Source organism: Pyrgilauda ruficollis, unplaced genomic scaffold (assembly GCF_017590135.1).
Source record: "Pyrgilauda ruficollis isolate IOZ18807 unplaced genomic scaffold, ASM1759013v1 scaffold165, whole genome shotgun sequence".
In the NCBI taxonomy this organism is placed as follows: Eukaryota; Metazoa; Chordata; class Aves; order Passeriformes; family Passeridae; genus Pyrgilauda; species Pyrgilauda ruficollis.
Genome location: NW_024515320.1, coordinates 584,541 through 611,313, shown reverse-complemented (window position 1 = coordinate 611,313; position 26,773 = coordinate 584,541). Strand labels below are relative to the sequence as shown.

General features: G+C 47.4%; 1 protein-coding gene across 1 annotated transcript in view; it reads right to left on the bottom strand.

Annotated features, from left to right (window-relative positions):
- EIF4G3 (eukaryotic translation initiation factor 4 gamma 3) overlaps window positions 1-26,773 on the bottom strand; it is a 141,441-nt gene that overhangs the window by 96,007 nt on the left and 18,661 nt on the right. The window contains exon 2 of the mRNA XM_041463389.1: window positions 3,349-3,424. Within this exon, the coding sequence (XP_041319323.1) occupies window positions 3,349-3,424 (76 nt within the window). The remainder of the gene's footprint in view (window positions 1-3,348; window positions 3,425-26,773) is intronic.

The window sequence follows — 26,773 nt, the reverse complement described above, 5'->3', positions numbered from 1 at the left end:
GATGAATTTAGGTGGGTTTGGTTTTAATACCAGTATGATTTCCTTGATAAAGAGGTTCTACCAAAGCCTTGTTGTGAATTTTGAGCATCTCCAAGTTCTCAGACAAACTTCATCCCACTTGGCCTCTTCCTCACCTCCTACCTCTGTCCTACAGGAAAATTTGTCCCTCAGATTTGGTTTTATTATTGGGGCTCATAGTGGAAGCCACATGACTTTCCATCCCATTTTTGTAGCTGTGGGGAAAAAAAAGAGCTCTGGAATGTGCAACCAAGGTCCTGATAATGTGTGTGGAAAGGCACAGAAAGGATAACTGAATTGTTTTTTCTCTTTATCTGACTAAAAATTGGGGGTTCATCTGTGGGCTGTCCATATCTCAAGTGATTTCTGCTCCCACCCCACGCACGATGTACGGGAACAACACGGGGGCAGCTCAGAGTCACCACGTGGTGCTTAGGGACCCCAAAACTCTTCCCACACCAGCCATGCTCTGGAAGAACACTTCTCTGGAAGTGATGATCCATAATCCACGTGGGATCCCACTGAGAATGTGCAAGTAAATAAAACGCTGATGGGAAAAAGCAGCCCCTGGGTACTGAGGATGCACTTGAAGGTTGGATTTGAAGATCTTGGAGGTCTTTTCCAACCTTCAAGATTCTGTGATCTCCCAGTGCTCTTCAAAATGCCTGTTTAATGCAAACCCAGCCCTCAAACACATGGTGCTGTTCTTTGTGTAATAAACCAATGAGACCTTTCATGAATGAATTTGTCAAGGCACTCCCATCATGTGCTTTTTCCATCCCAATTCATTTTTCCCTGGACTCCCTCTGAATCTGAAATCTGCCTGGGGCTTCAAATGGAAGCCTGAAAGAACCCAGCCGAGAAATTTCTCTCCTTTCCCCAAAACATGAAATTTTTTCCCAAACTTTTGCATTCTCAGATCCTGGAACTGAGATATTTCCAGCCCTGTCTTCTATTCCTGTAACATAGCAAGGAGTGATATTTTTCTACACTGAAAAGCTATTTTAGGTAATTCTTCACAGTTACTTTTCTATTTTACATTAATTTAAATTTTTACAGTCATATTTTCCCCACAGGCATCTGCCTTATATCTTGGGAGGAAAAAAATGAAAAAAAACCCCATTCTTTAAAGGACTTCAGATATTTTTAAGTGTTTTTTAAGTGTTGTATGGGGTATATAAAATATAATACAAACTGAATTATTTATTATAAGTGTTTGTACATTTATGTTCACAGAATGGTTTGGGCTGGAAGGGACCTTAAAAGCTCATCTTGTTCCATGGCCGGGACACCTTCCACTGTCCCAGGTTGCTCCAAGCCCTGTCCAGGCTGGCCTTGGACACTGCCAGGGATCCAGGAGCAGCCACAGCTTCTCTGAGTATCCTGTGCCAGGGCCTGTCCACCCTCCCAGGGAAGGATTTCTTCAGAATTTGTTCCTCTGGTTTTGCTTTTCTGCACACAAACATTTCTATGTCAGGTATTGAGAACAGAGGGTGCCCAAATCCTGCAGCTCAGGTTTGTTGATTCACTGCTGTCAGCGCCTCAAACCTCAGAACTTCAGCCCTTGCCAGAGCTGCATCCCACCCATTCCAACTCACCTGGATGGGAACCCATGGCTCCCTGGCCACCAGACCACCCATGGCTACAGCTGTGTCCTTCTGCCCCTACAGCCACCTGAGCTGCTGCATTTCTGGGACCAACGGGCACCTGGCAGCAGCACTTCTACCCTTAATCCTGCCCAGAGCCCAGCTTAGCACCCCCAACAGCCCCAGCAGAGAAGGCATCACAAAACTCCTGGGCAACCCAAAAAAGGGAAGGGCTAAATATCATCATTATCATTGAACCATCATGGAATGGTTTGAGTTGGGAGGGACTTGAATCCTCCTCATCCTGTTCCACCCCTGCCATGGCAGGGACACCTCCCACTGTCCCAGGGTGCTCCAAACCCTGCCCAGCCTGGCCTTGGACACTGCCAGGGATGCAGGGACAGCCACAGCTGCTCTGGGCAAGAGATGCTCCAGTCCCAGGTGCCCCCAGGGAGCCAGAGCCAAGAACCCCATCCCCAGTCACTCCTGCAAACAGAAAAGGAGAAAACCTTGCACAGCAGCTTATGTTTTTCTATAAGCAGCTTATGTTTCTGCATAAAACGTAGTGAATTTATCCCATCTACAGCTTTTCTTCCTGTTTTCCAAATAATTAAAAGAGCAGCTTAAAAGCAGGGTTTTTTGGCATTAAAAATATTTGCACTATCCCAACCAGAAAAGCAAAATATGACTTTCCCAGGGCTGTGCTGATTTAGCAAAGCTTATAAATAACCCTGGGCTTCCAGCTATTGCCATTGGAAAAAAAGAAATAGACAAAAGGAAAAGACTATCATGTTCACAAATAAACATCACTGTTTCTAAGCTAAATTTCTACAATAATCAATATTCTACATTAGCAATCATCTAGGACAGCAAGACAAAGGCACCTATTGCAAATATTCTATTTACTATCAAAATATTTCTTCCTCTGTGCAATGGAATGTTTCACGTGAAAACAAATCTTTCTTGATTACTTTTCTCATAAAAAGGTATTAGAAATGTGAAGCCACTAGTACACAAAAAAAATCAGTCTGTGAGATGCAGGGGACAGGAAAGAGATGGAGCCACCCAAGTGAAAATATGGCCAAAATACTGTCATTCCAGTGACACCCTCCCACTGGGAGAGTGGGAAAACCCACTCTTCAATATGCTGAATAAAACTAGAGGAACTTAAAAATAGCAGTGGACCCACAAGTCTTTCAAAGATTTCTCCCTTTCTTGCTCCTATGCAACTAGAAAGGTTCTTCATGAAATCACAGAGTTATTAAGGTTGGAAAAGACCTCCAAAATCAAGCCCAACGTTCCACCACTATCCCAGAACCCACCCGACCCCTGTCCCCAGGTGCCACATCCACACATCTTCCGAACACTTTAAGGGATGTGACTCCACCACTGCTCTGGGCAGCCTGTGCCAATGTCTGACCACGCTTTCAGCAAAGAGATTTCCCCAACATCCAGTGGGAGAGGCTCACACGGCACAACTTGAGGCTGTGTCCCCTTGTCCTGTCCTTGTTCCCTGGGAGCAGAGCCCGACTTCCCCCTGCCTGCACTCTCCTGTCAGGGAGCTGTGGAGAGCCAGAGGGTCCTCCCTCCTTTTCCTACTCACATGCCACCAAAAGAGTCTTTTTGAGCACCATTTATTTCAGAGGCAAAAGGAAGCTGCATTTTCTCCCATGTCTGACTCGTGGCTGCCCTGGGGCTCTGCCCAGCCCCGAGCCCCGCGCTGCCCCCGCCCCGTGATACTCACAGTGCTGTACACAGCCGAGACGGTCGGAGTGAAGATCCGATCCTCCAGGGGCTGCTGGACAGGACCTCGGGGGATTCTGAAACACAGCCAGTCAAGGAAAGCAGCGTGGAAGGCAGGGCGGTGCCTGGGGACCCCGCCAGGGACACCCCACCCCGGACCCACAGCCTGGCAGCTCCGACCCCTGGGATCTGCTGGGCTCCAGGGGCAGCTGTCCCACCCTAGGAACGAGGGAACCAACGCAAACTCGTCTCCGAATAATCCACAAAACCTTGGGCCTGTGGAGAGTGTCCCCCAGCTCTGCTTCTGTTTGCAAGGGAAAGAGCCCCGGAGGCAGAAGCCCTCGGCGTTCAGCGGCAAAGCCTGCGGGTCAGCAGGGCACTGCCGGACAATGGCAGCTCCTGTTCTGCCAACCACGCAGCAATCCTGCTGGAATTGTTTCCTTGTTCGCCTCTCTTCACCCAGTGACTCCCTTCCTCATCCGCCCACCAAAAGAAAGGGCTGGCAGAGGGATGGGAGGTTTTGAGAAGCTGCTGCAGGGTGACTTAAAGGCAAATTGCAAGGGTTTTCTTAATTGTAAAGGTATTGTGGAAATCTAAGGAGGGGGGAAAAAGGGAAAAAACCTATGCACAAAAAACCTAGGCACAAAAACCCCACAACAGAATCTGGTTTATTTGTGGAATAAAATGGGGGGATGCAGGGATCCAAAAGACTAAAAAAGCCTGACTTGGGTAAAACCTTGTGGCCTCACACAGACCTAGACAATTACCCAGAGCCCACTGTCATGGAAAAGGCACTTGCTGAAAAATTTTCCTAAATGCCACAATCGAATTTCACCTTTTTGCTGTTTATATTTTACACACCAAAATTTCATGGGAAATGAGAACAGCTGGAATGACTGAGGTTCTTGTACATATGGAAGAACACAGACCTCACTTGTTAACATACTTAAAAAAAAAGTCATTAAAACACTTCTTAATTTTATTCTAACAAGGAAAAACACATTGCTAAGTTAAATTCTGAGCTCAGATTAGTTTGAATCAAGATTTCAAGAGACTCTGCACCCCAGGTTTGATGCCCAGATTAATGCTGCTGCCCAAAGCTTTGCAGGGACCAACACCACAGTGACAGGACAGACCCTGCTGGCACTGACACAACTCAACAGCCACGCCAAGCTCCACAACCCCAACCATTCCCCTTCAAATGGACCAAATGTTAAGGCTGAGGTAAGGACTGCTCAGACACAACCTGCTCTGCCCCTGCCCACTGCTCACAGCACGTCCCAGCTGGGTCAGCTCCTCCTCCAGCAGCACTGAGGCAAATTCACAGCATCAGACACACACAGACAGAGTTAAATTTACAACCTGCTCTGCTCTGCCTCTGAACTTGTCACTAAAAAGCTCCTCCTCACCAAAGAGGCTCAGAAGTTGCCCTAAAACGTCTCTGTTTTGTTATACAGTCAGTGTTTGAGCACCAAACGCAGTAAAAATCTCCTTGATGGGATTAGGCTGGGAAGAGCCCAGCCCTGCCCTTCACAACACCTCTGCAGGGAGGCCCCAGCCTGTCACCGTGGCAGGTGACAGGGGACAGCCCAGGGCCACCTCCAGGGCAGCAGAACCAGGAAGAGGATCTGGTCCCACGGGTGCCCAGGCTGGTGCTCATTCACCCTACATCTCTTTTTGCCTTTTTTAATGATGGCAAGAATTCGTTAGCAGGGTCTAAAGCTCATCTGCACTTAGCTCATCTGCCAGCTCAGGCCCAAGTGGTGTCATTGGATAAACAGAGAGGTTTTTAACAACCAAATGAGATTTAAAACTCTGACTCAGCCAAACAACAGTAAGATTTGTCACAAACTTCAACAGAGTCACTCCCAGCCTTCATCCCAAGGATCTTGCATTCACCCCCAAATTTTGGAAAACAACAACAAAAAAGCCAAGGACAGAAGGATTAAAAACATACTGGAAGATGGAATGGAAACTCAAATTTCCTGCTGTAGCACCACTCCCTCTCCCCAAGAGCATCCCTGTGACAGGGATGACAGCCCGAGGCCCAGGATGGAGCTGCCCCCCTTGTGTCACAGCTGAGATTTCCCTCCTCCAGGCACTCCTGACAATTCACTGAAGCAATCTCTGCTTCAAAAAGGATCATTCCTGAGTTTGGAAAAACAGTTTCATCCCTGACAAGGTTGGGATTTATTTTCTTATTTTAGAACTTATATAAGTCAGGAGGAAATAATCTCCTTTGAGCAACTGCTCTTTTTGCACCCAGGAAGAGCTGCCTGAAGGAAGGAGCAGTTTAGATGGATTTGCAGAGTTTGGAGTCACTAATATCTCTCCAAGGAAGGGATGACTCTCATCAGATCCAGAAGAAACCTTTTAAGTCCTTTTTTCAAAAGGATTTGACCTGGACACAAGACTGACAGCAACAAAATGCCTCAAATTCCACTAAGCCTTAATGAAATAATGGTTGGAGAAAGTGATTATTTCCAGCATCCAACTTGTGGCATCCACAGACCGACTCTCTGCAAAGAAGTTGGGCAGGTGGGGCTGGACTAGTGGAGAGATTCCAGCTTCCCTGAAAGGAGCTGGGCAAGTGGAAAGGCTCCTGGTTCCCACCAAGCCTCTTGGAGCTTGTTCCTGCTCCCCAGTGGAAATCACCACCTTCCCTCTCCCTCCACCTGCCAAAGGAGCCTGCCCTGGGACAAGAGCTGCTGTTACCGGGGGAGAAACGAGCCAGCGTGACAGCAAAGTCCATGACGACTTGTGCTGACGAGGCTCTTCTAGGAAAGGGTTAAGTGACAGCATGGGTTCTCCACCAAGGGAGGTGAACAGTTCAGGGCAGGCAGGTGGGAAGCAGAACCTCATCCAGCAGCATCATTCCATCCACATGCACATCCACACCAACACCACCCCCAGGGCACTCATTCATCTGCTCTCACACGCAGATTTTGGTGCCACTGGGGCTGCACATCTCAAAATGCAGCACAAGCCTTGGGATCACTGCTTTCAGGCTGCCCCAGCACAGCCAAGCAAGTGCAGGAGTGAGAGTGCAGCCAGCCCAGCCTCGCTGCAGTGCTGGATTCACCACAGCCAGGAACACCAGGATGCCCTGAGTAATTCAGGCAGCTCCTCTGTGTTACTGCCCTGCCGTGCTGAGATCCAATTCAGGAGCACCCTGTGCCCTCCCTCTTCCTCCCCCTCCTCCTCCCCTATATCCTGCCACCCACATCACTGATTTGGGCAACTATGCTCTGAAACCATCCAGGAGGGTGGGAAGGGAGAGGGAGCAGGGGAAAAGCAAAGAAAATCCAAACCTCACACAGTTTTCACAGCTCCTTCCCCAGGGAGAAAAGACGAGGAGAGCAAAGAAGCAGAAGAGCAGGAGTAAGGAGACCCTGTTAAATCCAAGAAGAACCTCTTAAAGCACCAGCAGTTGGTAAAGTGGAACTGCAACCTCTGCTTTATTTGTGTCAGGCTGAACAACTAACTCCTCAGAGCTCTCCCTGCTCCATCAGCATCATACCAGGATCTGGGAGAAGGATGACAACCCTGGCAGTACCAGTGCTGGATTCTCCTCGTCGCTGTTCAGGGCTCATTAACTCATGAAATATATATTTAAAATCTCACCTAAGTGAGATACTTCTGACAGATTCATAAATGCAGGCACAGATGCAATGGGTGTTCCACCTAGTCCCCATCTGGCTGCAGCAGTGATTACAAGCTGGGGAATTTCGGGAGCTATTATAGACCCAGTGGGAGAAGGAATGCTGGCTGGAAACCACACTGAATTTTTCTGGAAACCAAATATCTCCCTAAGAAGAGGAGGATCTCTGTTAATTAGACAGCCATGGCCACACTGTGAGGAGAGGGGAATATGTGACTGCTCTGTAAAGTGATTAAGTAAAAAAAATCCAGCCTGGAGCTGCTGGAGCAATCAGTGACACTGCCAAATGCTGAGTGAAATGACAGTCAGCAGGAATTTCTAGCAGAAATCTCCTCCTCCTATCACATTTCTCTGCTTGTTCTAATCATACTACAGAGCTACGATTCTGTGAGATTTCTGTGCGCTGTTACAGACCTGGAAACACACACCAAAACCAGCCCTTCCAGCAGGAATTTGTACAGCTTTCTCTGCTCCACCGAGATTGCAGGAAGACAGAGAGAACATTATTCCATTTTCTCCCAAAATGGATTCATTTTCCCTCAAATGGTGCTTTTCACCTAAGCTCATTTCAGCAACTAGCAACCATTTTACCCCAAGCACTGCTGACCTCTCCTCCCCTTCCAGCTCACAGCTCCGAGGAAGCACCTCTTCCCAGGAATAAAAATACCCGTGGTACTCACAGGCACCTATGCAAACACCTTACACAAAACCATTCCAGAACTCCTGATTTTCATCCCTGCCCAGAAATGGAGCCAGTCTCCCACTGGCTTCCCCAGGGTTATGTAATCCCCACACGTGTCCCCACTTGTACTGAAACTGTGCATTAAAAATCCCAAGGAAAAACCGTCAAGCAAGATTACAGAAGGGCAAGAAACCACATAAAATTTGAGCATTTCTTTCAGCTTTTTGGAGCAAGGAATCTATAAAACCCAAGCATGCACGGATGTGACAGCAGGGAGCTTTCCAGGAGTGTGTTTCTCCTCTGCAGCCTCTTCTCTATTCACCATGCAATTAAAATGCAGGAGGTGAACATCCCAACAGCAGCAACACTTCATTGAGCCGGCTGGGTAACACAAGGTTCTGGAAAGGTTCAAAGGGAAAAGCTCTGCCAGTCACAGCAGCTGGAACTTCCCTGGCATCACCCCATCCTCCCCAGCTCCACCATCCTCCACTCGCAGGGCCGAGCCTTTTGTACGGCGCGCTCAGTCCTACCTGGCAGCGAGCTCCAGCAGTGAGATCCAGGGAGCTCTGGCAGGGAGATTTCGGAGAGCTCTGTCAGGGAGATCCTGGAGAGCTCTGGCCGTGAGCCGGCTCAGCACCGTGTCCTCTCCCCGCATCCATCAGCGAAGCCCATGGCCACATCCCCTCACAGCCACATCCCATCCGTGCCACGCCGGGCTGGCTCCGGAGCTCTTCCTGCCCATCCCCGCGCAGGCAGAGCCTGAGCTCTTAAAGAGGCAGCACGGGCACCTCTGTGGGGTTTGGGACCCGAGCTCTGCAGCCCCGCTGCCATCTCGCTGCTCCCCTGACTTCTGTGCTGTGCCACGAGGAAAAGGGGTGGGAGGCAGCATCGTGCTCCTCTTAGCCGGTTGATAGGGGATAATAATCAAGCCAAGCTCATAAAGGAAAGGGTAAGGGAGAAAGATGAACTCCCCCACAGCGCAGAGTGGTTTGGAAAGCTGCACAGCAATGAATGAGGAGCTCAAAATGCATCAGTGCTCCCGATCAGAATTAAATCTCAGCACAAACTCCTCAGCAGGAAATTTTGCAGCTTGTTTCTCCTCAGCTTTCATCCTGCTACTCCCAAATGTAGCACCACAAACTCCTTTACTTAGCAACTACTTCAGCAATCGATTTTCCCTTCAAAATCAATCCCTCTTTTGACAGATCACGTTTCAGAAGCCCGAGGAAGGAATGCTGGTAAAGCAAACTACAGACTTTAGAAGACAAAACAACAACAAAATCCCAAAGCAAACTCCACCAAATGACACACTACCTGGGAAAAATTAAAATATATAAGATCAAAACAGTGTCATCATCTCTCCATGCTGAAATGTGACAACCAAACTAACTTCTTCCAAGGAAAAATAAAATTCAGGTTACAAAGCAAGTACTCCAAACTTAGGGAAAGGTAGGATTGATGTTGCCAGGGTGACCATAATTCAATCCTCCTGTGTATCTGCAGAATCCAGCCCCTAATTACAGAAGCCCATGCTGATTTCCCCCATTCCCAGTCACCTCCACGTTTTCAGCTCTTACAGGATTCGAGCACCCTGACCCTTCACAGCTGAGCTGCTCTTGCTCATAACAGATAAGAGATAATTAATATTACAAAAATCAAGACCAACATAACTCAAGGACTTTGGAAAACATTTGAAGACCCCACCTAATAAAATGCTGACCCTCCCTAACTATTCCCTGCTTCCATCCAATGACATATCCCATCTCCCTTCCTTGCAGGGATCACGTTTTATTTTAGGATGTGTTTGGGTGGGGTTTTTTGTCTGTTCAGGGATTTTTTTGCTAGTGGATTCCTGACAAGGGGATCAGGCCTTTTGGCTGAGTCTTAAGGAATGAGGTGGCCTCTGTATGAAAAAAGTGCTTTTATTTCCGTTTTCTCAGCTGGATGCAACTGCTCTTGCACAACGTGATGGGATGTCAAAACAAAGCACAATTCTGAGCCCTGACTATACCATAGGTCAAGCTCCTGTGAGGCACTGGTGTTTCAGTGTTTGGTGTTTCTTGTTACCATACCAGGGAAAAACAAGCACAACTTTTTGCTGGCATGAGCATTCAGGAGTATGGTCACGGTTAAGAGCTGCAGGTGAGGAATTCCTTAAAAGCCCATGGCAGCTTTACACCAATAATTAATTCTGGTCTAAGGACTATTTCTGGCAAGTCAAATGTTTTAAAAACAAAGGAACACAATAAAAAGTGTTTGCAAAGTGGCAAAAATGGGGTTCATGGTTTTAAAGTACTGAGATTTTTAATAGAGCAGTACATCATCCCTGTCAAGAGATGCAAACCTTCAGGGTCTGCCACTTTCCAGAACGACTTATCCCCAGAAGGACCCAATGGCAAAAGCCATTATTAAGCTTGTTTCAACATTTTATGGCCCAGTATAAAGCTCCTTGGTGCCACATGTGTAGTCAATGTTCACAGCCCAACTGCCATTTATCAGACATATAAATTTTAAGTGGATCAATGAAGTGGTTGTACGAACAACCTCTTTAATCCTTCCGCGTGTTTTGTGTATTAAACTGCATCACTGAACTCTCTTTAAATTCCTGTTTATGGGCTATTTTATACTTGGAACAAAACCTTAAATAAGGTATTTATCTTCTCCTTTTGTACCAGAAATGCACTTACATAAATATTGTTGATGTTTCACCACTCCTTTATTGCCTCGTTCAAAACCCCTGACTGCAGGACTCATTCCTTGCTCCCCAACTGAACTCTGAGAAGATAACTGGAAGTTATCATCCTGTGCATCCCTCTGCATTAAGTGCTCCTCATTAAACCATCCTCCCCAAGCTCTGTCTGGATCCAAATGTTACAGTGAGGCTTTCCCTGCTTATCCCAGCTTAGTCTATGCTCTAAATGAACACTCTCCTCATAAAAAAACTTGCATCAAATACATCTTGAGCTTTTTACCTAATTATGTATCATTAATCTCAGCATCAACTTCCAAATAATCCCAAACACTGCCTTTCCCTGCTGTCTGCCACACAGTGCATGGAGCTGAATGGGAACAGGGAGAGCTTTTCAAAGAGAAGGGGCACACAAATCCCCATCGGAAAAGCTTTCCAGGGCCGAAAACTGCAGCTTGAAAGGAAACTGTGACCTTCAAAAGCTCACTGAACAGCATGCTGTCCCTCTCCTGCCCCCAGCATCCTGCTGCTGCTGCTCAGATTCCTGCTCCTCTCCCTCCGGGAGTCCCGCCACATTTCGGCAATCTGCGGATGCGGGTGCTGGCACGTCCGACTGCGCGGCCCAGGTCAGGGGCAGAGCCCACCTGGCACATGCCCAGCCCTTCAGTCTGAGCAGCCAGTGCAGCAGCCACAGTCCATGTCGTGTTTGTACCTGAGCATGTCTCCAAATCCTCCAACTTACAGCCCTTTAAATATCCATTCCACAAAACACCCCAGGATCCCAGGCTGGTTTGGGTTCTGAGGATCCTCACAGCTCATCCAGTCCCACCCCTGCCACGGGCAGAGACACCTTCCACTATCCCAGGTCACTTCCAAGCCCCATCCAGCCTGGCCTTGGACGCTTCAAGGCATGAAGCAGCCCCACCTGCTCTGGGCATCCTGTGCCAGGGCCTGCCCACCCTCACAAGGAAGAGTTTCTGCCCACTATCCCATCTATCCTTGCCCTCTGGCAGTGGGAAGCCATTCCCCTTTGTCCTGTCAGTATCTGCCTGGATAAAAACGCCTTTCCCCTCATCCCTTCCCTTTCGTCTTTGGTCCATGTGTGATAATCTCACCCTCAAACAAAACGGGAATGCCAAAGGAAAGCTGGGGGCTAGGGGGAAGGTAACGGAAAAAAAAAATCCCTTTGTTGCAAATTATCTGTATTCCCAGCATCCCACTGATTCCATGATGCTTTCAAACACAAACCAGCAATATTGGGAGCACCAGCTGCATTAGTTCCACCTGCAGACAAGCACCTAATTAGCCAGAGCTCATTACTTCCAGGCTCAGTTTTGCATCTCTAAATTACCCAGCACTGAGACAGCTCACCCGCACTAAATCACCCCAGACCTCGCCTCACCCCCGCGTCTCCTCCCGGGGGCTGGCAAAACCCCAATCAATTCTTCTGCCCGATACAAATGTGTTTCTAAGGGCAACCTGATTTTGTTAGTTCGTCTCTGTCTCCCTCCACTGCAACCTCAGCATGGAGGCAAACTGGCTATTTTCAGCTGAGACCTGGAGAGGTTGTTTGGGGTGGAAGAAACTGTGTCTAAGCCCTGCTAATCCTGCTGGGATTCTCCTTGAGGCGGGGTGTGGGTGTGGGATGGGTCTGGAGGCGACACACAGAATATTTCTGTAACTCTGAACTTTGAGATATATTTTCAATGCTCGCAGAAGTGTTCACAGCACAGCCTGAATAAGGTTAAATCCAGGTTTCAACCCAGCTGTGAACTATTAGTAATTACCAAAATAAAGCCACAGAGGCTTCATGGGTCATGCCTGTGTCAGGTAACAAGGTGAACAGCGTGCCAGGAGAGCATCTCTTGCCCAGCTACAGACAACTTCTCACCAGCTGACTTGTTCTCTTTCCTCCATAAAACACCAGCTACTTCCATATTTTTTCAATTCACATTTTATTCTCAAAATATATGGACTCTTCTAAGAAATGAAAAAGTCAATACATCTCATCAGCTCCCTTTAGCTGGAAATCGTGGCATTGCCACAGAGAGGCAACGGCATCGCAGGGAATGTGCCAATGAAGCCTTAAAATTCCATTAATTTTAGGAGGGTTATTTATGACTATACTTGTCCATGTTAATTGAAACTCCCATTAGGCTGCAGAAAACAGGCAATGCTCAGGAGCCTGCAGCAGCCCTATTTGTCTTCCAACAGCCCCTGCCGCTCCGAGTGATTCCTTATGGATCTCTAGCCACAACCCCAGGACAGGCACCTTATAAAGGGCCCAAAATATTAAGGTGGAGGAAAAAGACTCAACAAGGTGAGATCTGGAGACTCCAGCTAAATTCTGGAGAATCGTCTCTAAGTTACAGAGGACTATGATGGGCCAACATCCCATGGAGATATTCCAGATGAGGCCTCAACTCCAAAGTGCACCCAGTGAATTGGAAGCAGAGCTGTGTTACACCAGCAGCACAGACACCCAGCCAGCTCAGAACAGCATGGCCCCAAACACAGCCCTGAAGTCCCAGGCAGGGCAATGCCAGGAAGCTGGGCTCATGCTATGTGATATGGCTAAATACCTTCTAAAATTCTATGAAATTACTATGGATCTCTGCTGGAGCTGTGCTGCTCTCTGCAATGATTAAGATTTTATTTGCTTTCTGCCCAAGGAGAGAGCCAAGGCGTGGGAATGAAGGATTTTGGTGCTGCTGCTTTTTACATCCATATATTAAAGGCAAACCTGGATTTTTGTTTGTCATCCTAAGGTCTACACCAAGACATCATTTCCCATTTCCTTACTTTTTAAAACAAGTACCAAGTGATCAAAACACAGAGTCAGAACAGTCAGAGTGTGTTTGTAAGGATCCTACAATGTGTAAATGCACCTTTACAGGTCATTCACAGGCATATAAAGCAGGGAAAGAAAACCTGCATTTCCCTGTTGTTTCAGAGGAGCTGCACTTTCCCAGGCACAAGCCGTGTGTGGGAATAAATCACATCCAACACACCCTAGGTAAGATCATTGTCACCCTGTTACCAAAGTTGGGGTAACTTTCTTGGAGAACCCATTTCCAGCTGTCTGGGAGGTCTGTGGGTCAAGAAACTACTGAGGTTTCCAAAACAGCAGGACAACAGGAAAGGAAATCATGGAATGGTTTGGGTTGGAAGGGACCTTAAAGATCATCCAGTTTCACCCCCTGTCATGGGCAGGGACACCTTCCACTATCCCAGGCTGCTCCAAGCTCCATCCAACCTGGCCCTGGACACTTCCAGGGATCCAGGGGCAGCCACAACAAACTGCCAGGGTCATGCCACCCTTACATGGTGGAATTTCTTGTATTTATCTACCCTGAATTTCTCCTCTTTCAGTTTGAACACCCATAACTCCTTATCCCTATATAGTTATCCTTATCACTACAGTTACTGATGAAATTTTAAACTCTTCCCTCCTTATGACACAGCAACTTCCTGTTACTCAGTCCCTCCTCTCAAACCTTTCATTCTGCCTTTTAAAACTCCAAATCCAGCCCTTGCTTCCTTTCAGGGCACAAGCTGATTGGGAAAGAAAGCAACTGCAGCAGCTGGATGCTCTCAGACCTATCCCTAGGCAGCTCCTAGCAGAAATGAGGGAACAGACAAGCCTCTGCTCCCAAGGCTCCTGAGGGCAAGGGTAGGCACCCATGGCACCTAGAAGTTGTTAGGTGGCATCAGAAGAAAATAACTGTCAGGAAGGTGTAATCCAAAGGGCAGGATCCTGCAGGCAGGGACTGCGAGGAGATGGAGGATTAAGCTGTCACCCGGGGGAAGGCTGCCCCATAAAATGCTCCTGGTGTAGATTCCCTAAGCACATCCCTGCACAGGACTGTGGGGATGGAGTAACCCCAGAGGCAGCTGCCAAGGCAGACCTGAACATAACCTAGTGATCCTAAACATTAGAACCATGGAATCATTAAGGTTGAAAGAGTCCCCCAAGATCACAGAGTCCAACCATTAACCCAGCACTGCCGTGTTCACCATTAACCATGTCCCCAAGTGCCACATCCACACATTTTTTGAACACTTCCAGAACTGGGGACTCCACCACTGCACTGAGTAGCCTGCGCCAGTGCCTGACCACCCTTTCAGCAAAGAGATTTTCCAGTATCCAACCTGAACTTCCCCTGGTTTCCTCTCCTCCTGTCCCTTGTCCCCTGGGAACAGTGTCTGACCCCCCTCCAGCTGCACTCTCCTGTCAGGGAGTTCTGGAGAGCCAGAAGGTTGCCCCTGAGCCTCCCTTTCTCCAGGAAAATTAAACTGCTGAATCAGATGCCTTTCCAGAGTTTTTTTGCACTCCCAAATGAGAACTAAGCAGATTCCCCTTGAGAAATCATTTTCATTACTGTGCCCACTTGTGGCCCCTCAGTTTGGGAAGGACACTGAGATGCTTGGGCACATCCAGAGGAGGCAACAAGGCTGGTAAGGGGCTGGGAACACAAGCCCTGTGAGGAAGCCATGAGGGAGCTGGGGGTGTTTAGCCTGGAGAAAAGGAAACCCAGAGGTGACCTTATCGCTCTCTACAGCCCCCTGAAAGGTGCCTGTGCTCAGCTGGGGTTGGGCTCTTTCTCCAGGCAGCACTGACAGAACCAGAGGACACAGCCTTAAGCTGCACCAAGGGAAATTTAGGTTGGATATTAGGAAAAGCTTTTTACAGAAAGAGTGATAAAGTACTGGAATGGCCTGCCCAGGGAGGTGGTGGAGTCACCATCCCTGGAGATGTTTAACAAAGCCTGGATGTGGCACTCAGTGTCATGGTTTAGTTGAGGTGTTAGGGCTGGGCTGGACTCCATGATTTTGAGGTCTCTTCCAACCTTGTGTGATTCTGTGATTTGGTGATTCTGTGATTCCCACAGGAGATGGGAACAGTCTAAACCTTCAGAACCTGAATTCACAGCATGAGAACCACCAGCTTCTCAAGTCTGGGAGGACTTAATCAGAGGATGGAGGTTTGATGGGACCAGGGAAGGAGGAGCAGGTACACACCCTCAGGAACGAGCTGAGGCAGTGCTGTGCTAGACCATAACCATGTATCCATCTAAGCAATGCTCTGACTGGAGGCCACAAGGGCGTTTTTGAGGATGCTGTTCCCCACACCCATGTGCATCTCTTCTAGGAGCACAACCCACTCCGAAAGCAGCAGCTCACTCATCTGGAAGCACAAGGGATAAAAAGACCTCAGTAAGATAAAGGTAATAACAAACAGCTCTTAGTTTTGCCCTTCCCAATTACACAAAAGCCACCAAGCCATCCTTGATGCACCATCCCTCAGGGACTGACCAGACTTGACCACACCAGCAATGGACAATCTGAAGGCGGCAAATACAGATACAAATGTTAAAATCATCCAAATGAGTAAGTAACAGGCTTCCAGCTGACCAGAGACAGTGACATTTCTTCTAAAATTATTCTTGCAGTTGGCAGCAGCTGCTAAATCTCTTTCTGTGCTCTGAGACAACCCAAACATCTGCACATTCTCGCAAAGGCAGGAGGTCTCCTATAGAAAATGCTGGAGGGGCAGCAGCTCCTGGCTTGGCTGCTCCAGACTGGGCTTGGAGCAACCTGGGACAGTGGAAGGTGTCCCTGCCTGTGGCAGGGGGTGGCACTGGATGAGATTTAAGGTCCCTCCCAGCCCAAACTATTCTGGGCTTCTATATAACCCATGAACTTGATTTAAACAGGAGAAACCTTCATGATTCCTGATGAAGAAGCTTTTCCAGACATTCTCACATCCCAAAATAATTAGCATTTTAGTGGCAGTTCACAGGCCTAAATAGCTCAGCTGCTTCTTTTAATTAGAAGATTTTTATGCAATTATTGCACCCCTGCTATTCCCTTAAATGAGACAAAGCTCTGAAGCTCCCCTGCCACCAAAATACTTATTTTGGGGCCCTGACAAAAAAAAAAATCCCTTTTAGTGTCAGCCAGCAGACTGCCTACCTCTACAACACCACTTCACCTTGCTGTCCTTCCAACACAAAAAATTCTCATCTGTCTACTCAAGTAAAATGAATGCAACAAATAATATTAATTCTAACAACAACAATAATAATAATAATTTATTGTGCAAGTGACTGAAGTCAGTGTCTGTTACTATTTTACACGGCTCTTACATTGTGCATCTCATGCTTTCAAAACACAAGGGACAATCCTGGATCACAACCAGAAAAAGCTGGGAAAAAGCCCAAGTTCTCCATCCTGCAATTCCTCCATCCATCCATGCCTGGGTGGCCAGGTAGGGAAAGAAACAGAGACTTCAAAGGTGCTGCAAGCTGTAGATCTAAAAGCTGATCTTCCCCTTGCACCCTCCACCTCCATGGAGCGTTGCTTAGAAATCTTCTGGAGCACTGTTAATTAGAGGGGCAAGGGGGAATAATTCCAGGTCATGGGGTAGCCCCAGTGCTCCTGGGAAAAGGGAAGAAAACCAAGGCATGGTTCCCTGAGGGCAGAGTGCTTCCCTTGCCCCTGCCACAGGCACTGGGCTGCCACAGGTCAACTTCCATGGGATCCTAAACCTGCCTCACTGCCAAACACTGGCATCCACAGCTTCTGCCAGCTCCCTCAGCAAAGGCTAATGTTCCTCAGAAAGGACTAAGGATCACAAGATTCCTTGGTGAACCAGCTCAGCCTGGTGATTCAAGAGAAAAGTATTTTTTTTCCTTGGCTGGGTGAAGTTTTCCATGGATTCTGTGAGCTGATTTAAATCACCAAACGTTCACATGATCATCACATCTGAGACCAGGGTGCAGACAGCCCAGTCAGCAGAGGCAGATCCACCCTTCCCACTGCAGCTCAGACGGACATCTCTAATCCCAACATGAAACCACATCCATGAAAGCACCCCCAGAACATCTCAAAACCCACACTGTGAACCAGAGGCTGGTGCCTTTCTCAGCCGGGCAGAGCTCCCCGTCCTGCTCTGTGGCTTTGCCTCTTTTGCATTCCAATGGAGGGACTGGGTATGGCTACACACCAGGCTCTTCCTACACACCAGCTCTTCCCTTCTTCTCTTCTCCTGGGTTTCCACACCTCCACTACAGTCCTGTTGGAGCCAGGAGACCGCCCTGAGGGGCCAAAGTAGATTCTGAAGCTATGAGAAAGGAAGTAAAGCAATGGGCATGTTCACAGCAGCTGGTGTCACAAGGAGCCCTGTGATTCTCCAAGATTATTTTAGTCCTTCATGTGAGATGGCAGGGAGGTGAATCTTGGTAGGATGTGGTTTATTCCTGAGGGATGGGGTCTGTCTAGGTGAAGGGAAGTGGTGCAGAGCAAATGAGCAAGAACCAACACAGACACCACAAGGACCACTTGAGCCTCAAGGCAATTCAGTCCAGGACAGGACACAAAACTTGTCATGCATTTACCAAAGGAAAAATAAGGACATGGGGAAAGCAACACTTTATCTGAGAACAGATTTCCCACTGCTTCCCTTCAGCACTGAGATTGTTCTCTATGCTACCACCTGATTTGAAGTCTTCTAATTCTTTAATGAGCAATTCATTTCAGTGCCATTAGTTCATTAGCACACCGAAGCTTTCAGATGTTTTACATACCACCTTGAACATGTCAACTCTTGCCTTCTCCAGAAAGACACTTTGGGAAGGGCACCCCTCCATCTGTAGCCATGTCCAGCAGTGCACAACCCCATCCCGTTCTGTGGAACAGGTCCAAATCCTGCAGCTCCACCCCTGCAAATGCTCCAGTATTGTTTAAAAACATCAACCCAATGCTATGGTCACAAGCCAAGCTGCAATGGATATTTGGGATCTGTCTCCCTGGGATCTGTCCCTCCACAGCCCCCTGACCAAAGAGCAGTGCAGTATCACCCAGGTGATGACTGTAACACAGGAGGGGGTTTGGAAGGGAGAATTCCGAGGAAGGACAAGTTTATGCAGGGGTCAGGCTGCAATTCCACATCATCTGCCAGGCGAGGGGCTTTAAATTGCTCCTTTTTCTGGTTCAGGGATTAAGCACTGTGGGGAAGGAGATCACCAGCACTCGGAACAGGGAGCGAGGAGAGATCACAGACAGGGTCCAGCCTGGAGCTCATGATTTATCCCAGCTCTCACCTCTTAGTGCACTGGTGGAAACAGTATTTATAGGAAGTGACACTAAATGGAGCACTGAGCACGAATTTACATCCAGGGAATCTTTTCAATGGACATGACAAGAAAAAAAACAGTAAACACTGGAAAAAAGTAAAATCAAGGAATCTACCATTGAAATCTAGGCATGAAGGTCTTGAAATTCAAGATATGGGGCATTCCCATCTGGCACAAGGAGCTACAGGGCACTTGTCTCTATGTAGGCCGTTCCCTCCAGCCATCTAAAGACTTCAAAGCAGAAGGGAGGGGAGGGAGGAGGTGACCACTTGTGCTTAACTATAAAGTTCTTCAGCAAAAATTCATTAAATTTTTAGCCTAATGGAATCTGAGACAGAAGGCTGAAGCCCTCCCTCACCCCTGTACAAGGAAACCAGGAGATAACTGTCATTTAGCCTTCCTCCATACCAGAATTATGCCCAGAAGCTGCTGAACGTCCACACCACTAAACCTGTGGCAGCTCCCAAGCTCAAGTCCAACATAAGTCCATATATAATCTACCTATATAATAAAAGTGACTAAGGGATCAGAGTTTTTAAAATATTCCATAATACCAGATATATGTGGCTGCTACTCAGCCAGCTTCCTCTTTTTTGTGTTAATTTCATATGAAGGTCCTCAGAGGAAGCAATGCTGGTATTGGAGGACAAACTGCTTATTAAGGAAGGAGTTTCCAGCTTGTGCTACTTCAGTGCAGGAAGTTTTCTGGCACAGCTTGAGAAAGAGCAATTTAGCAGCAGCCTGTGCAAGTGGCTGCACTCTGCTCTAAACCGATGAAGTGATGGTGTTATCTGGGATACTGGGCCCATGCCTTCCTCAGCTGAGGGGTTCCCTCGAGGTGGGAGCCAGCTCTGAGGCCCGGGATCCCAAGGAGCAGCTGGCCAGCACTAGCACAGGGGGCGGCTGTTGGGAAAGCTGCCAGGACAGGGGCAATTCCACCAGGAGCTCCCTCACAGAGCCACAGGAACAGAGACAAAGATCACCAGGAAGCACTCTGGGGCGCTTGTCCTCAGTGCAGCAAGTAACTGTATCCATTACTAGAGGGGTCAGGCACACAGATATTTACACTACCGCTGGAAATCTCCATGCTGCAGGTGGAAGGTTTATGCCTGTTCTATTGGAGATATTAAAGCCTCTTAAATTCAGGAACAATTAAAGAATCCCCATAAAATAAAATAAAATACAATACAGCATAAATACAGCATAAAATACAGAGCGATGTAGATTTTTAAGCAGATTTAACTGAAAACAATTTTCCTGGATGCCCGAGGCACCACATGTGGCTTTTCCAACAGCTATCACATCCCCATCAGCATAAAGAGCTCTCATTCTGTAATCCTCCATAATGCTTCAAGACTAAAAGTATCCCGCCCTTCCCATTTCTCCTGAGTCATCTCACTCTTCATGCTCCTCTATTTTCCCAGCAAAAGCCAAGGTCACTGAGATTTTCCTGGGCAAACAGTGTCATTTGATGGCACAAGAACTGAGGTGTAAGAGCCACTTACGCAACCGAGTGGCTTTAACATAAGCCAGGAGTATCCGAGGTCAGCGCTCACCTGGGCAGCACAAACACAGCCCTGATTTTCCAAGGCAGGAAAAGCTTCTCTGGATCAGACAGCAGCCCAATACCCCCCCATTTCCAGTGCAGTTATGCTGCTGCTACCAGTAAAGTAACTTTCCATTTTCCTAGACATTGCTGAAGTATATTCCTTAACTATAGTACAGGAACAGCAATTCAGGAACATTTATAAAGTTTGCATCCAAGTTTTTGGACAAAGTCCTACCTGTATATTTGCATTATAACCAATAAAAGGGATGGATTTACGACTTTTCCACCTGTGATTAAAACCCAATATTCCTTTAAAAAAATAAAATAAGGGCTAATCACGAATACCTGCAGCATTTTTGCCCCAATTCTGCCAGCAGAAGTTTCACTAACCATATCCTTGGACTGATGTGCAATTCTGTACCTGTTATGTAACATCAGCTGACATTTCCTGCAATTGGTGCTAAGTATGGGCACAGTCACATCTGCACCCCTGAATACTCCAATCCCCCAAAATCATCACATTTTTAGCAATGAATTATCAGAATGCAGGAAAAAACCTAACTCCCTCAAAGCCAGGCAAATTCACATTTAATCTAAAGCACTTTGGTGTCTCTTTGGCTGAGTTTGTTTACTTAGAAAAGAAATTTTTAAGGACCCATAGACAAAGAGTTTGCAAAACTGCAGAGATAACTGAGTTTTCCTTTCAGGAAAAAGAGAAAACAGATGCTGTAAAATTCCAAGGCATCCAAGCCCAGCTAACCCACAGAGCTCTTCAGAGACCATCCCCATTAATTAAAGTGTGCTGAGCTGAGCTGTTCACAACTTCTCACACACGTTCACTAAATGCATTAATTAACAATACAGACAATGATAGAATCATTTCTAGTAAATACACGTGTCATTTCAAGATTTATGTTAGTAAATGTCCAAATTTTTATAAACCACACACACTACCTGTGGATTTGTGTGAGATTTCTTAGGGTCATGGATCAGAGTTTGCTTGAGAAGTTGCTTCTCCAGTTAAGTGGAATATTAAGCATGCTGCCTCTCTATATTTTAAATATAACCAAGTAATTACATCCACGTCCTGTAATGTGTTCCTCCATATTTAAGAGCACACAGCCAAGAGAAAGCATTTTGCAAGGTCAGCTATTTCATCAGCCATCCTTACTTTTACATAACACACTTTTTTCCCTTTCATCCCATGGCTTATTAATCTTTCCCCTATTCCGATATAACCAACGGCACTCTTGAAGGGGAAACCCAACTGGAAATCCCCAGCAGGAGCTCCACGTCTTGAATTCCAATTCATTTAATCACACTTGCTATAGCCTGAAGTACCCAGCCTTGGCTACATAAAAAGGCTTTTTCCTCTGGCTGTTTAAGTGGACACTTCCATTTGGGTTGACTCACACCCAACGTGCCCAGAGACACTCCTGAACCGCCACAGTGACCTGACACGAGGCCTTTTGTAAAAACAAGAAATCAAAAAGCTTTAGGGAGGGCAAGTGAGGATCTGTGCACAGATGAAGGACAGAGAAGGCTGTTCTCCAAGCAGGAGAAGTTGCTCAGCCCGGTGGGTAAATGTAATCCCAATCTGTACCTTGCACTGACAGGGCCCTGAGGCAGAGGGAAGCACATCATGGCATGTAGGGCAGAGGGGAAGAGCCCACATGGCACTGCTTTAAGGACCATCTCTGCCACAGGTCAGGTGAGGTGAGGTGAGCTGCTGCCATGGCACCTAAGGAAAAGGCAACACGTATATACACTGGCTGATACGTACTATGGCAAATCCCAAAGCAACCCGTGCATGATCCACAGACAGAAGGGAGCTACCTTCTGCTATTTACTAGAAAATAAATTGCCTGTTATGACAGAGAAAAGAGTCTGAAAAATAAAAGTCCTTTAGGAATCTCCTCCTAACTGAAGGGACTGGGGTAGTGAAGCTTTGACTGTTACTGCTGCTTCCAGAAGAGTCTGAAAAATAAAAGTCCTTTAGGAATCTCCTCCTAACTGAAGGGACTGGGGTAGTCTTTAACTGTTATTGCTGCTTCCATGGTTAAAAAACCCTCCACCTGAGGAAAGCCTCATCCCACTCAAACACACCCTCTACAGGCTTCAACCTCTCCCATTTCCTTAACAGAAGTGATGGTACACATCCAGGAAAGCAGGGGCTCTTGAATGGAAAAATGTGAGCACTTTTCAGGACCCTCTGAGTGGCGTTGGGAACCTGAGATGAGCTAAGCTATGGAAACACCCACATGAGGGCATTTACTGCACGGCAGACACAGAGCTGGGGCCAGTGGCCAAGGGCACAAGAAAACACTGAGGCACAAAACAGTGCTCAAGCAAAAAAAGTTACAATTTCACCATGCAGCTCCTATGACATAGTGAAGAATTAATTTTATTATGGATAAACCGATTGCCACTTTGATTATTTTCATTTCATGTTACTTGGCCTGATCTGCTACTTTGTAAGGAGTTGCTGAAATCAACACTGAACAATCAGCTTTCGCATGTTTTCCCAGCTCCTGGGTCTCTCACACTCCTGCTGCAGAAAGACAGGGACTCTCATATGAGCAAAAGTTAATAATCATCATCGCATTTTTTCCTTCAGTGGCATTAACCCCCTTGGCTCTAGCCACCAGAGGAAGAGCTTGACTCCAGGACAGAGTTTCTGTTTTGTCTGAAAGAGCATCAGAACCGGCCCATGAGTAACAGCTGTGATGCGTCTGCCGCTGAGCCCAGCTGATCCACACGGGAGCCAAGGTCCCACCTGGAGCTTCCATGCAGCCCTGGAGCACCTCTCTCCCCTATTCCCAGCCAACCCCTGAAGCACAGAGACCAACAGCATCCCCCAGACACTATTTCACAATTTTTGCAAGCACAGGGACATCTCCTTTGTAACCTCCTGAAGGTGGACCAGGAGGAACAAGGCATTTTGGAACTTCCCAAAACTGCCACAGCAAGAACAGTGAGAAACAAGGTTCAAAAGCCAAGCGAATATTTGGTTTGCTTCCCTTAGGGCAGGAACTGCACAGTTTCTCCTCCTCCATCATGAACCAAGTGACAATCAAGGCTGGGTTGAACACCACCCCTGCCTCATCCAGCTCACCCCAGTCTCCACTCTGGAGCAGAGAATCCCCAAGACAGCCTTCACATCCTGCCCTGAAGAACTTTGGTGAAGGGACAAGTGGGAGTTGGACAAGACTTTGGAGTGCCAGGACAAGGGGGAGCGGCTTTACACTGCCAAATACGGTTAGATGGGATTTGGGGAAGAAGTCCTTCCCTGTGAGGGTGGGGAGGCCCTGGCTCAGGTTGCCCAGAGCAGCTGCGGCTGCCCTATCCCTGGAAGTGTCCAAGGCCAGGATGGATGGGGCTTGGAGCAGCCTGAGATAGTGGAAAGTGTCCCTGCCCATAGGATGAGCTTTAAGGGTCCTCCCAACTCAAACGAGCATTCCACCCACTTCTGAAGCCTGATGATTTTTAACACTGCTCAGCCTCCAAGGATGAGGCGTGTACACGGAATTAGGAGCAATCCCATGGAACGTGGCAATGTTTTGTTGCCTGAATTAAAAGCCTCAGCTCTGAGCCTGACACTTACACACTTCACAGGGTGAGTAAAGAGCAGCACTAACGACTCTTTCCTCATCCCCAGGGGCAGAAGAGCCCAGTGGGATCCTGCCTTCCTCTCATGGCCTGGGGCCTCCCAGCCGCTGAATGAAACACTCCCTACCCAGCCTGCGCCAGCTTCCGGGACTCGGGCTCTTCAATGCCTCCATTGAGCAGGGACAGCTGACTCGCTCTTTCTTTGGAGAGATGTGGGTGATGGTAGAGCATAAGAAATGGATATTTATGGCATTTGGGAAGAAAAAAAAAATTAAAATGGGGGTTCTCATCTCCCCAAAAGCTTTTGAAATCCAGTAACTACTTAGTAAAAGGAGCAAACAGCATTGCCAGATATCCCTTAAGCACCTGAATTGTGGTTCCCTACCCCACTCCCTGCACTGATTTTGGTACGAGGTCATGACAAATCATCTGTATCCCCACAGAATAAATCTCCATGTACGAATTTCTAATGATATTCAGACTTTCAAAGGAAAAAAACCAACAATGTAAACAGACCTCAAGCGGACAAATATCTGAAACAGAACCATGTGTACAAAAAGTACTGTGACAATTAGTAAGAGGGTGTGAAAAAGCAGGTTAGTACTTATTTCCTAGTAGAAGAGCTGGAGCTGAAAATTCACTGATGGGAGGGGAAGTTAAGGAAGAGAATGGAAGGACCCAAACAAAAAGGAGTTGATCCAATTCCTTCAAAGCCCAGCAGTTGGGTATGAACGTGGCCTGGCCACTCTCAGTCCTAGCCCCACAGTAAAACACAGGAGCAGCTCCTCTTGTCACAGTCTGACTCATCTCCTGCATTTCACATCAAGGAAACAGAAAAGCTTTCTCCAAGATCAGCCCAAATTAGAAAGGGACCACTGCCCCAGCTCCCGTGGCATTTTCATCACCCCCAAGTCAAACAGACACATTTAATACACCGGGGGTTCTTCCGCTCCGGGGCCTCGGCGGGTGCGTCTGCCAGGTCAGCTAAGCCACTGTAACAGGCATGCAATGGGATTTTGTGTTTCTGGACAGCAAAGGCTTAAGGGACTAAAACAGGGACTGTGCCTTTCCATAGCTGACAGAAGGACAAACTCATATAGTTTAGAAGATCAAGCATCACACAAGTGTGGTCAAGACCCCTCCTAACTCAGCTGCATCAATCCCCTCCCAGCCATTCCAGAGCTGCTTCCTACCTCTGCACTCTGACAACATTCCCACTGTAATTAATTATCTGATTTAAGAGTTCCAGGCTGATGGTTCTGTATTACAAAAATCTCTCTTTACTCGAACCTAATCAAACTGAGGGTGAGCACTGGTGTTTAAGTCCGGAACCACAGCCATGTCCATCTGAGCACAGCACATACCGGTGGAAATCACCACAAATATGCAGCACTCCAACATCAAAGATGAGCAGTAAAAAGGGCACCCAAGGTCAAAGCCAAGACCAGGGCTGCTAAACCCAATATTTTTATTAGAAGAAACCTTCCTGAAAGACTTGCAGAAGGTGGCAGATTTCCTCCCAACAGAAAGAAAACCAAGATCTTTCAGATGGCATGTCAGCAGCCAGAACAAAGCCATTGGGTGGATTTGTGCCACAGGTGATGCTGAAACACACTGTGGTTTGGGTGGCTTTGGGGGTAGGGGGGATTAGAAGAGCATTCCTTGCTTCAGTCAGGGCTATGTGTGCCAAAATCCAGCTCATTTGGTCCAGTCCCAAGGTCTAAACCCTCTACCACTGAACCAAGAAGTGTTTTACTCACTGAAGGTGCCAAGGACACAACTTATTTTTACTTTGTGGGGTAAGTTTGGGCATAAATTTTAAATAAACTATTAAGACAGGACAATTTGAGTGTCGTCTCATGGATACATCTCATACTTTTTAAGCAAAGCAAAGGCCCCAAGGGCTTCAGATTCATTTCCCTTTTGATTTACAAGCCCCTACATTTATTAGCCTTCTGGACATGTGGTGAGGCCCATCCTTGGTACAGAGAACTGGAAGGAATTCAGACAAGGCTTTAGTTAAAGTTCACACTCCCCCTATTGAGCTCCACTGCCACACAGGGATTTTACCCCAGGCACTGACTTCCAAAGCTAAAAAAACCCCAAAAAACTAGAACCAGACCCTTTGACAAGAATAACAGAATTACAACAACGCTTACCAAGGCATGAGGAGTGTTTGCATTGCGTGGTCGACCCGTTGTGACGTTGTTTCTGGATAAATAATCCCTTCTGAGTAATTAATGAAATATTAGTGCCTTTTTTTGGGCACAGAATCCCAGAATGGTGTGGGTTGGAAGGGCTCCTACAGCTCATCCTGTTCCACCCCCCACCACGGGCAGGGACAGCTTCTGCTGTCCCAGGTTGCTCCAAGACCTGTTCCACCTGGCCTTGGACACTTCCAGGGATCCAGGGGAGTTCACTCCAGGATGGAGTACACTGCAATCAGACAGATCCACATCCCTCCAGACAGGCGGCAAATAAACACCAACCTAGGGGGTTCTCCCACCTTCCATCCCCATGTTGCTGTATCTATCTGAAGTTGGTTTAATTTATTTAAGACTATGGATCTTCAAGCCTTAAAGCCACTAAAATCACAGCCCTCTCACACAAGAGTCAGTCTGGGGTGATGCCGAGCAAGTTCCCAACTGTTGCACAGCACCTCCCGACTCAGAGCTGCCTCTTAGCAGAGCAGCTGTTTTAGTAAGTGCTTACATCTTCAGCTGCCTAATGCAGTAACAAAATTAAACAGGACAACATGGAGCCTAATCCAGCAGGGTGGGGGAAAGCCAGTTAGTGTTCCCAGGCCTGGAACGAGGTGCCGGGCTCCACGCGCGCAGGCGCTGCCGCTGCCCCGCCACGCTCGGGCACGGATTTGCCAGGATCTGTTTACACAATCCACTTTTCCCTGCGAAAGGCATGAAAGAAAATACTCTGCGAAGAATCTAAGAGGCAACATGTTCCCTCTGCAGCTTTCTGCAACTTTTCCTGCAAACTGAGCAAACAAAATGAATTCAGAACTATCAGTGCTGCTCCGGAGCTGCATTAACAATGAGCGTGAGGCTGCCCGGAGAGAAAGGGGGGACTGAGCGCATTAACAA